We start from the raw sequence: 12820 nt of genomic DNA on the forward strand, positions 1-12820 counted from the left end.
AGAATTTCCGGTATCAAATTAACCATTTTATATACGTATGTATCTCTTGACATCATGGTCACAGACAAGATCTTTCAAAAGCTTAAAATAAATGATTAGGAAGCATTTTCATCAAAATGGTCATCTCTCTAAGGCATAATTTTTGAGTTTATTTTCAAGCAAGGCTTTTGTTTCTAAACATGATAAAAAAAAAAAAACAACCTCAGTTCTCTTTATTCAGATTTCTGCACAACTCTATCCAAGAAGCTATAATTCTAGAGAGAGCTCCCTGGATCTTTCTTGTGGGGAAGTTGATGTTCACAAAGGATCCTCAAAGCATTTGTCTGCAAGGAACATTCTCCACGAGCACCTCTCTCTTCCTGTCTCTCAAAAACATTCAGAGCTACAGCTTCCTTCTTTGCTTTTGCATTTAAATCACCCATGCTTGGCAGCTTGTTGTGTTCTTGGCAGGGCATAAATGAGCCCTCGCAGTTGGCTCTGGACTTCCTCAGTTTTGTCATCTGTGGTTGTCAGCACATAGATGGAAATGAAGGCCCCTTTGAGGTGGGTTGAAATAAACCTGGCATTGACTGGCCTCTGTCCCAGCAGGGGTGAAAATGCATCCTAGTGCTGAATAAAATTTCACTTCTCCATCAACCTTTCTTTCCCGTCCCCCCGCTCCCCTTCAACTCTATACATTCTCTATCCTGGGCATTCTTGGACCCATTCCAAGGCCATTTTCCCAAGTCCCTCCCCATATTATCCTTTTCTCTGGGATTTTCCCTCTTCCTACACATCAGTGTTTAAGATCACTTTGTGGAGAATGTAGCCTATTTAAAATAGTAAAGATTTAGCAGATGAAGATTTGGAATAAATCCTTTTACACCTTACACTAAAACTGTAAAGTAGGCAAAGTAGGTCACCATACTGTCTCATCATCTTAATCAGGCTTTTGTTCATCTTCTCCCTTTAGGAATTTCTGGCATTAAAAGATTACCTTTCCCACTCCTGGTTACCCTCCATATCCCCTTATCAGTTAGCTTATATATTCTGAAGTTTTATTGATAAACTAAATCCATCAATCAATATGATTTTATTAAGCACCTTCTATATGCCAGACGCTTGAGGTATTGTTGGATTCACTTCAAAGTGTTAAAAGTTGGAAATGGCCTTTTAGTAAACACTCCACTCAGAAGCACTTGCTTTTTAAAAATAAGGCCATGTTCTAACCCAAGGACATAAATACTTAATGGTGGTTCAGATACTCTTCCCATTCCTGCTGGGGATGGTGATATGAAGAGTCAAGAAAGCCTTGATGTTCCTTAAATTATCACCTAAGTACTTCAATACTCTATAAGTCATCTATAGGTAAAGCCAGTGTTATCTGTAAAATGCAAAAGCTTATACTCTATAGACTAATACCTGTGTCCCTCCATGTCATATATAATCCATGTGCTCTTAATGACTCTTTTTCCTATTGAAGATAAAGTATATCCATGCCCATCTGCTGTAGCTATGTAATTATATATCATGCTAGTTCAGATAATAATAAAAATAGCTGATAATCATATATGCTGTGAATTTCACTGGATTATGGGTTATATTTCCATGCCATATAGTCCATGGCCTTAGAAAATAATTATTTTTTCATAATGAAATCATTGTTTTGGTTTGTTTTAAAGGGAACCAAGTGCTCTGCCACCAACACTTCCAAGACCTTATTCTCCAGTTCCATCACCTCCACAGGCACGACAGGATAATAGGTAAGGTAATTGGTATACCATGCTAACTGCTAAATACGACACTGCTTCATTCAAACCAGACTATGTCATCTAGTGAAAGCATCCTCTAATTTCCCACCAGAACATAATCTGTTAACTATTCTGCTGCCCCTAGAAACCCCACTTGGTGGCCCTAGCATCCTGGGAATTTGCCTGGTCTATTTTGTAGGGGATAACCTACCATATCCATAGATCAGTGAATTTGCTTTCATATGGAAGAAATTACATTTCATATGACTTGTTCTAACTTCATTAACTATTTTAAGATATCCATTCCTTCACCAATTTATTTAAAATGAAATTATAATAACATGCACATTTGAAATCACTTTAATCACAGCAAGATAATTTAAGAACGTGTAAAAGAAATGATGTTTTTATAATTAAGAAATAGCCTCTGGAGCAAAAATGATTGTTGAATTTTTTTTTTTGAAAATCAGTAAGAAAATATAAGGAGGCCAAGCAAACATCTTTTATCATAAGTTGTTAAGAAAAACCTGAAATCTACATTTTAACTTTACCAATTCCCATTTTATGCTTTAATAGTACTTGAAATATAAACTCATTTTGACAAAGCAAAACTTTTCTCAATTTTTTTCTGGTAGGGTTTTATTGAATTATTGATATAGATTCACCCTTTTCCATTTGAAGGCACAGACAGGCAAACTGCATTGTTTGCATATTTAATTAAATGTTCTTTAGCTTCAGCATAAAATCTTGTATCCATAATTCTATACTTATTTGTATATGAAATCTGTTTAATACCATGTTTTTTAATGTAAGTTTTGATAATAGTGGTATTATTTCAATGAGCACTAGATGGCAGTTCTAAAATCTAGTTATAACTACTACAATAGGAGGTCTGGTATAGAATTCATGATTTGATATTTCAAAAAAGCTATGATGTTATCAGTGTCATTCCTTCAAGTGACACAAATTGCAATTCCTTCATGCTTCCATATATACTCAAATATTCAAATGGATCTATGATTTCATTGATTTGGGAATTCATTGCTATGATTTTATGATTTTAAGAATTGCTGTGATCAGAAACACCTCAAATGACTTAAAATAAACATATGAGATTAGCAAAATTCAAGCCTGTTGGTGGGAATTTTAAATATTCATTTCAGTTAACTCATGGATTCTCTCTACTTTGGATGAAGTCATTCCACTTATTAAAACTTATCTTTGTCTTCTGAAGTTTTTAAGAAGCTAGAGGTCACTGCTGGGCCACAGAGAAGCACAAGAGCTGGCCTTCATTGGAAGTATAGAATTGATGTGGTCATTTGGATTTTAGATCTAGAAGGTGCCTTTGAGATCATCTTACTCAACTCTCTTGTCATACAAAAAACCCAGATAATTGAAACTAAGATCCAGAGAATTGAAATGATTTGCAATATAAGCTGAATGATTTGTTCTATTTTGCTGAATCATTCCTGAATAAAACCATTTTAATGTGTTGAAAACAAATGAATGATTTTAGTTCAATCATATGGTGACCTATCTATTGCTGATCAATTCTGATTTTACTTCATTTAAAGAAACCAAGGTCTGGATGACATCATCAGAGTGGATACTAGTAGACATGACAAAGGGTAAGATCCTTGGAACCCATTAGTTTTTTTTTTCTTTTTTTTGATGTTTAGTAAAAGCATGTTTAACCTGTTACTTTAAGAGTTTCTATTTTGACCTTAAATAGCTGCTAATTATACTTGTGTTACTTTTTCTAAACACTTTCCTTTTGTGACTTCAGCCACTACCACGGCTTCAATAATTTCTTTTTTAGAAAACTATTCCCACAACTTTAAATCCAAGCAGAAACTTTCATCTTTAGACTTAATTAACTTCAGCATGTTGTTTCTGAACCAGATTCCAAACAAAGTATAGATATATATAGACATCCAAACAAGATTGGCCACTCAAATACAATTGAAATAAAATTAATAAAATGACCAACTGAGACACAATTTATGAACCCTCATTCATGAGACTTAGGTGCCACCCTAAACCTTCTTTTTGAATGTAAACTAAATTATAAATAATTTTTCAAAGGTGTGAGCTATTCAATTTTATTACATTTTTTTCCTCAGATAATTTTGTCTTAATAGAAGGATGATGGGTAGTTTACGTGGAATTTAGCACAGAGAGAGAGAGAGAGAGAGAGAGAGAGAGAGAGTCAGAGAAAGAATTTTGTTTCAATGTTTACTCCATTTCACTATCCAAAGCTCACATTGTCTTTTGCCTGGCTTGCTACAATCCACTCTACATACCTACCTGATTACTCTCCCTGAAGTAAAGCTTTAACCATGTCATTGCCCTTTTTAGAATCTTTCTAAGGCCTCCATTGCTTACAGAAAAAAGTTTATATTTATTGACTAAGTTTTCAAGATCTCCCATGGGGTAGGGTTTTGAATTTGTAATAAGGAAGGTTTGGGTTCAAATCCCATCTTAGATGCTTATTAGCTGTGTGGCCTGAGACAAATCACCTAACTTGTCTGTTTTAGTTTTCTTCTCCAGTAAGGAGACTGGCTTTTCTAGTATCTAAATCTATAATTTCATGATCTGGCCCCAATTTACCAATTAGTCTGTAGGTTCAGGTACTCTGCTACATACTCTTTATTCTCTTCTATTTCTTTACTCTAAATACAATTATTATTATGCTTAATTAACCACTGAGTGCTCCATCATGATCTATGTTGTGGTTTAGTTGTTTCAGTCATGTCCCACTTTTTGGGATTCCCTTTGAGCTTTTTTTGTCAAAGACATTGCTATTTCCTTCTTTTTTACAGTTGATGAAACTGAGACAAATAGGGTTAAGTGACTCGCCCAGGGTTCTATAGCTAATAAGTTTCTGAGACCAGATTTGAACTTAGGAGGATGAATTTTCTTGACTCTAGTTTTGGGACTTACTCCATCATGTCTCCTACCTGCCCAATTTTATTTTGAGACAGATGTGTCTCACACACACACATACAGAAACAGCAAGACAGAAAGATGCAGGGAGACAGACAGAAAGAGAGTTAGAGAGAGAGAGAGTGACAAAGACAGAGAGAGAAATAGAGGGATATAGAGATATCTTGGCAATCTTGTCAGAATAAATATCAGCACAGTCATAAAGAACAAGGATAAGATTTATAGAGCTTCTGTGTTTCATTTTTCCCAGCTGACACAGAAAGATCCAACAATTTAGAGGTTAGCTAGTAGAATTTAAAGTAAGGAAAAATAACAATGGAGTAGTGTGTCAGGGGAATGGATATCATTTGTCCTGAACAAGCATACAGTGCTAATCAAATTTATGACAGGGACAGCAACTTTGGCTCTCCCTTTGTTTATTCTCAGTCATCAATCCCACCATTGAACAAATAATACACTTTAAAGGATTCAATTCTGTGGCAGTTTCTAAATTATCATATTGTCAAAGGCATGAAAGGATCTTGCTTTGACTGTGAAACTATTGTACCAGGCACCTTTTTAGTGCAAGAACAATTGAGCAAACACAGAGGTGAAGGGGTTCAAGGAGCCCCTGAATATCCCCTAGTCAAAGTCAATTCTGGGAAATGGCTATAATGGAAACCCACTTCCCCATTATATTTGTATGCATCAAAATGTCAGGCCATTGGTCTGAAAGTAAGACTTATGATAAGTGAATGTTACTCTGCAGGAGAAAGTGAAATTGGTGACTTTGCATAGCCTTCTCTCATTTGAATCCAATTCTTTTACATGTCATGGTATCACCTCCCTGATGTCTTTTGGAAAGGACAAACAACAATAGTAACATTTTTGTTAAGCTAATGATCACCTAGGATGAGCATGGAAAAGAAAAAAACAAATTTTAAAATGTGAGAGACAACTTAGAGCTCTGGGGAGTCAATTGTGAACCAAAATTAGAGGGTAGATGAGATGGGTGAGGGAAAGAGATACGAAGAGCCATAGAAGATGATTTGTTAAAAAAAATGTATAAACAGGAAAAGAACAAGGGTTGGTAGATTTTTAAACTTAGACTGGGCATTTATTGAAAGGAAACTAAATCAAAAGCTTCTGGATTTGGGATCTTATATAGTATAGAGCTATCCATTTCAGATGTCAAAGAAAAAGAAGCTATAGCCTTAATTCAAGATATATTTCTGGAGAAACAATCAGAAAGGACTTTGTTTTCTATGGGAATTGGTTGCTTAGAGGCAGAATTTAAAGGGCTTGAATTAGACCAGGATACTGTCTACTTCAGTATGATTGTGAGAATGAAGATATTCTCACAATGAGAAGGCTAGTAAATGTTTAATAATCACCTTTCCCCTTCCCCCCTCCCCAAATGTTCCCACAACATATTTTTTTCTTTTTATCCCCACAACATATTTTTAAGTCTGCATTATTAATATTTTCTCCATCACTGTCTAAAATTTAGATGATCAACAAAATAATAAATCAAGCCTTGCTTTGTAGTATTTGTGAATTTCTATAGTGCAAATTCTTGCTTTGAAAATTTAACCATTGACTTTTGCAAGCCAACTCAAGTTGACTTCTGCACACCGCTAGATGAAGCCACATAGCAATCAACAAATATTCAAAATACTGCTCTTCCTGAATGTAGATGTTTTCCTCTATAACTGGTCTGCCTTATTGTAGCTTGTAGGGAAGAAGTGGGTAGAGGGCTGGTCCAGCAGACAGATTGACTTGAAGTCAAATTCTCTCTCTGAAACATATCAACTCTGTGATTTTAGACAAGACACTTAAACTAAGTGCCCCAGAAAAATCTCTAAATCCACCAGTCACCAAGCATTTATTAATTGTGCTAGGAACTTTGCTGAAATTGTAAATAATAGAATATTTACTAATCTGGGTTAATAAGGCATCCAATATATGGATAACAATCAGATTTGCTTTTAAAAAATGCAATTTGTTTCAATTTTCTATGCTTTAGTAAAGAAGTTTCTTGTACTATTAGCTGCAAATATAATGATGACTCACTAAAAAGAAAGAATATGAAATGGGAATAAGAGGAAAAGCTTTGGGTCTCAAAGATCAAGGTTTAGAGGGAATAATTCCCTTTAGTTTCTTGAATGATGACAAGAGAAATGGTGAACTTAAGAGCTTGCTGTTGGGTTTTGTTATATAAATTTAATGGTTAGAATGCAAATATCTGATTAGACTTAGTCACCTTGAATTGACTGTGAAACTTAATTGATTCTTCCAAAGCCAATGCCAATTCTGAGAGAGAAGACAGTTATTCAGTCTCTTCGGGCCAGATTTTTTCCAACTATTTTCAGTGACCTCTTAAAGTTAATTCTCTAAAGTGCTCTATATTAAGATGTTTTCCTAGCTAAAGAAACTAAAATATCGATTTACTTTTTACTTCAGTCTACACTCATGGAAAAACTTTTAAGGGTAATGAGTGAAGGTAAAATAATTCTTCATTGTTATTACCTTAGGAGAACCTTTTATATCCATAGAGAGAGGATTTTGATTTAGAAAAGTAAATGAATTCCTATTGTTTCTTTATTATAATTATCTTTTCAAAGGGTCATTTGGAAAAGTTAAAGCATTATGTTCTTGGTTGGAATGTTCCCATTGTAGATTATGAATTGATCAAATAGTTTTTACAAATTGAACTTGCAATTAGACCTAGTTTATTGTTGGGTAGATTTTTACTGATGGTGTATTTCTTTTTTTTCCAAGAAGTCAAGACCTGGATAATCTCATCAAAATGAACAGAAACATGAATAAGTAAGATTTAAAAGAGCTTTGTTCTTTAAAATGGAAAATGATGTGACTTTTTGTGTGAGATTTGTATGTTAGCAAAATGGAAAATGCACTGAATCTAAGAAAAATAGTCTACAAATATTTGAATAGAACCCATGTATGTGAAAAGCTATTGATTCTGCATATCAAAAACATATGTAGCTTTAAAAAAATTAGGATTATTAATAATAGATTTTGTTTTGTTATTGTGTTCATTTATTGTTGTGGAATAAACCATTTATGTGAATAATCATGTCACTTTGCTCCAGCCAAACTATGAAAAGCTGAAGGTGAAGACTAAAAATATCTCTTCCCATTAACTTATGTCTGGCTTGGTTTGGTAAATGGTCACTGTTGTTACTGTAGATTGGATTCTGACAAAACATCCCTTGTTATTCCAATATATATAATCTACCTCTTTTGTGTTTTAAATATTCAAAGGGAATTGCCTTTCCCTTTTTATATTATGGAAATTTTGCATTATATACTGTACCTATGGAATCTTCCCTTACCATAGAGTAAAACAGTTAATCAAAATTGATCAACAAAATAATAATCTAACATTTTATATCTATGGTCTTCCAACTAACTCTGACATTTATCTCTTAGATATCCAAGTGATTTCATTTTGGGGGCACCTTTTTTTCCATCTCCAAAAAGTTGTGCCAGATGATTTAAAAGAGCTTTCATCTCTAAATCTATTATCTGTGACCTTGTAATTTCTTTTCTAAGAAGAGGGAAATATGTTTCTTCATCTGTCAACCAATATGAAGATTAGTTATTGCAATTAATCTGAGTTTAACTGCCATTTAGTCTTACATTTTTATGACCATTTTTTGCGACCATTTTTTATTTTCTGGCTCTGCAGCTCTTACATGAAATGTTGTGTGACCTAAAAATCTGATAAGAGGCAGTAGTGAATAATTTAACTTGCATTCAATGTTAACTTATAAGTGTTGAACACAAACAGGTTAAAAATAACTTAGCATACAGAATTAGAATGAATTAATGAAAAAAGTGCTAAGCAAAATTTAAAAATGTTACCCAAAACACAGAGGCAGTTATAGTAAAAGCAAAGCAAACAAATAAAGCATTGAGCTAGGGATTAGCAATTAATTAGTAGATTTGGATTCTAGTCCTGGTTCTGCTGCTAATTAGCTGTAGGAAGGCTAGAGTGACAGCCTTTCTGGGCTTCAGACTGAAACTCAATACTTTGAAGAATGGTAGTACCTTGATCTTTAGAAATTGCCAGTTGAGTCATTTATTCCAAACTGGTTTAAATTTCCAATCTCTTGAATTTAATACGATTGCCAAATTAAATGACTATACCATTATTGACTAAAGGCTGGTGTCTATGTTTACGTTTAAAGGAACCAAGGCTTGGATGGCATTTTCAGAACAAATCATAAGGCAGAAAGAATTGATAAAAAGTAAGACTTGATTTATCTCTTAATTTAAATTTATTATTGTCTAGACAGGTTATTTTAATTGTGTACTCTTTAATTAAATGAGAGTTTCCTGGCATAGAAATACTAAAATAGATAGCATGGATCTAAAAGATTATTCCTTTATTTGAGGTATGATTTACATAGGAAATTATTGTTTCTTTAGAATTTTTCCTCCTCAAATCTCATATGGCATTTTCTTTTTTAAACCTTCTTATGTGATAATGTATATTATAGTTCTCTAAGTCAGTATCTTATCTCTTTAGAATATAAGTTCATGCAAACAAGATATTAATTATATATAATGAACACTAATAGATTAGTCCAATGAACTAAATATAGTAGGATCTGTTGGGCATTTTTCTGTGGGGAACACTCACCTCATTGTTGATCATTCCTTTATTCTACATCTTATTCAGTGAACTCTTTTTTTCTTGTACTGTGTATTTGCATCCCCATGTATCATTTTTTTGGTTGTTAACATTGGAACTGTCTTTTGTTTCTTTTTGAATTTTCAGCACTTAGTACAGTGGCTAGTACACAGAAGGTTCTTAACAAATGTTTATTTATTGATTGACCATGGAGCTGGCCCTCTCAGTTCACATGTGTATCTTTTAATTTTCTCAACTATATCTCTAAGCTCTTTAAGGGCAAAGAAAGAGAGGCAATGGGAAGAATGCTCTATTTGGTCCTGAAGACCTGGGTTCAAATCCCAGATTATTTACTTAATTATGTTACTTTAACATTAATAATGCAAGTCACCAGTTCTCAGATGAAATGAAGTTTCACTTCTGGCCTAAAGGTTCTAAACTGAACAGTTAAGGAGTGGAGTATATAATGTCTGAATTCTCTTCCAGCTCTAGATCTATGGTCTAATTAACTCTGGGAAGGAAGTTAGGAAATTTAGGCCCTATTCTTGGATCTCTTACATATTTGTAAGATGTGAGATATGCTACTCAAACTTTCCAGGTTTCTATTCTCTCATTTTTAAAGTGTGGCACTTGGAAGAGATAGTTATTCTTTAATTTAGGATTCTTTCCAATTCTAAAGTTGCATATATTTTATTATTTTATACCCCCTGCCAGCCCTGAATCAAAGCCCTGTATGAAGTGGTCAGTAAGTGGGTATTCCATAATCTGACTATATTTATATCCTAGATTGTTAATTGATACAATGGACATGGAAGAATAACATCATTTTCATTTTTTTTCATATTTAAAGAAATCAAGAGCTTGACAGTCTCATTAAAGTGAATCCTCAAATTGAGAAAAATGACAAAGGGTAAGAATGAATGAGTTTTCTAATAATATGATTATAGTATTTTTCACAATGATCATTATTTGTATTTTTATTAGTCACTAATTGTCACAGGACAATTTTATCATCATGATTGTTGCTTTCATCTTTTAAAAATCGACCTCTTAAGTGCCAATTTATGGACATAGCAATACTGTTTGTGTTCAAATTGACAATGCCAGACATAGTTTGTCTTCATCTTGAGGAATTAAAGCCCTCAGTGAGGATGAAGAAGATGTGAAAACAACCCCCTCCTGAAACATGAATAAGAACATTTCTATAAATGTTAAAAAGATTTGTCATGATTATGCTAAATAGAAGTATATACAGGGTTAAAGACACATTTTGTCTAATGGAAAGAAAATAGGTTGTTAAGGTAATTTCATTTTCAAATAGGGTAGAGTTATGCTATCTTTTATTTATAGTTCAGCAAAGTTTATGGGAGGGGTCAGATTTTGAGAATTTGAATGATAGTAAGAGAAGGTATTTGGTGAGTTGAAAGAGGAAAGATATTGAAGAAATATGATAAGAATAGAACAGATACATGAAAAGGGAAATATATAAATCTTGGGAGTAATGGAATTGGTAGTATGGAGAGATGAGGGAACAGAGGTAATCTAAAATGACTTGATATTTAGTGGGACTTGAAACAGGAATTAGTAGTTTAGTTCAGTTCTCATATAAAGTCGGAAGAATAAAATATGATATGGACAAAGTAACAAGTGAGAATGATAGAAAATTGAAGCTATTTTATTAGTAAACTTTCTTTTATGTAGTTATTTGTTGAATAAATGAAATCACTTTTTTATATTTAAAGAAATGAAAAGCTTGACAATATGATTAAAGTGAAGACCAGGATTGAAGAAAATGACAAAGGGTAAGAATTAATCAATAATGGGATTTAGTGGGATTATCTTTCATATTGACTGTGCTTTAAGCACTAGACACTTGAAGATTCTGTCATATGTCATAAAACTTTATATGTATATGCAATAGAGATATAGGAGTTATTTTTTTACTTATCAGAGTTCAGTCATGATAGACACAAAAACTTCAGTTTCTATTTAGCCATTTAATATTGCTATACTTAAACTTTTCATAAGAAATATCTTTTCCTGAAAATTTTAAAACGTTCATTTATAAAATCATAGATCTTCTCATTTGAATTATTTTCATATTTAAAGAAACCAAAATCTTGACAAACTCATCAATGTGACCTCTCATAAAGACAAAGATGACAAAGGGTAAGACGATGTATAATTCATTTCTAAATTGATTGATTTGAATCGCTGGATATTTGTTTCTGGGGATTTTCAACACAGTGTGTTAGGCTAAAATTAGTTGCCCCTTCTACACAGTGAACAATAGCAAAGACAGTTCAATGAATTAAGTCTCAAATGTCAATAGCACTTTTTGGTTTGGGGAGCACTCAAAGGCATCACTTACGAATTCTGGAAACCAGAACAACACTCCAAAACAGGTTTAGGTAAAGCAACTGGGGCTGAGGAAAGCAGAATGAAATGTAAATTTGGAGGAAGATAGAGATTGCTGCACAAGGATACTGACTTAGGGGTCAGTTAAGAGATGGGCTAAGGAAGGAATCACCTAATGTACAGATATTGGGCAAAGTAAGCATGTCATCTGGTAGCTTCTGATTTATCTTGCTCAGTACTAAATTCAGTGGTTTCTACCAGTTAAAGGGTTACAAGTACTGCCAATCACTCTAAATTTTGACACTTCAAGTCAAAGCCCCAATTACCTCTGACTTATTGTGGTTCTGGGTCACTTAATGGGTGGTGAAGAAGCTCTCATGAACTGCTACTGACAAAAAACTGACAACCTTAATTTGACTTACTTCTTTTTTCTTGATATCTTTAAAGAAACCAAGGACTTGACAGCCTAATTAAAGTGAATCACACAGCAGACAGAAGTGGCAAAAAGTAAGACTACTAATTTGTTGGAATTATTTCCTAAGTCAATTTCTTTATTTTTTTAAAAACTTTATATCATCTATTTGTGATTGGTTTCCACAAATGAAAAACAAGCTAAGAGTGCTTATTAAAGGGGCATCTAGGTGACACAGTGGATGGAACACTAGCCCTGAAGTCAGGAGGACCTGAGTTCAAATCTGGTCTCAGACACTTCCTAGCTGTGTGACCCTGGGCAGTCACTTGACCCCAATTGCCTCAGCAAAACAAGTAAAAAAAAAGTGCTTATTAAATCTGTCAATAAACATTTATTAAGCACCTACTATGTGTCTGGCACTGTGCTAAGTCCTGAAGATACAAAAAGAAGCAAAAAAAAAATCCTTGTCTTCAGGGAGCTCAAAATCTAACAAGGAAGACAAGAAGCTGTTTATAGGATAAATAGGAAATTATTATGAGAGGGAAGGCACTGGAATTAAGAGGAGTTGGGAAAAGCCTCCTGTAAAAGATTTTAGTTGGGACTTGAAAGAAGCTAGGGAAGCTAGTGTTCGGAAATAGGCATGGGGACAGCTGAAAAAATTGTCCAGAGCTGAGAGATGGAGTGTCAGATTCATGGAAAGCAAAAAAGCCATTGTGACTAAATTGGTGAATACAT

At 33.6% G+C, this 12820-nt stretch overlaps 1 protein-coding gene across 7 annotated transcripts in view; it reads left to right on the forward strand.

The window, feature by feature from the left end:
- Positions 1 to 12820, forward strand: part of SCEL (sciellin) — a 154116-nt gene that overhangs the window by 89059 nt on the left and 52237 nt on the right. For 4 of the 7 annotated variants that reach the window (XM_031958526.1, XM_031958531.1, XM_031958524.1 and 1 more), the window contains 8 exons: positions 1662 to 1742; positions 3305 to 3358; positions 7437 to 7484; positions 8870 to 8929; positions 10166 to 10225; positions 11058 to 11117; positions 11425 to 11484; positions 12121 to 12180. In XM_031958526.1, the coding sequence (XP_031814386.1) occupies positions 1662 to 1742; positions 3305 to 3358; positions 7437 to 7484; positions 8870 to 8929; positions 10166 to 10225; positions 11058 to 11117; positions 11425 to 11484; positions 12121 to 12180 (483 nt within the window). The remainder of the gene's footprint in view (positions 1 to 1661; positions 1743 to 3304; positions 3359 to 7436; positions 7485 to 8869; positions 8930 to 10165; positions 10226 to 11057; positions 11118 to 11424; positions 11485 to 12120; positions 12181 to 12820) is intronic. The other 3 variants (XM_031958527.1, XM_031958528.1, XM_031958529.1) reach the window with 3 other exon arrangements.

This window comes from Sarcophilus harrisii, chromosome 3, assembly GCF_902635505.1.
Source record: "Sarcophilus harrisii chromosome 3, mSarHar1.11, whole genome shotgun sequence".
In the NCBI taxonomy this organism is placed as follows: domain Eukaryota; kingdom Metazoa; phylum Chordata; class Mammalia; order Dasyuromorphia; family Dasyuridae; genus Sarcophilus; species Sarcophilus harrisii.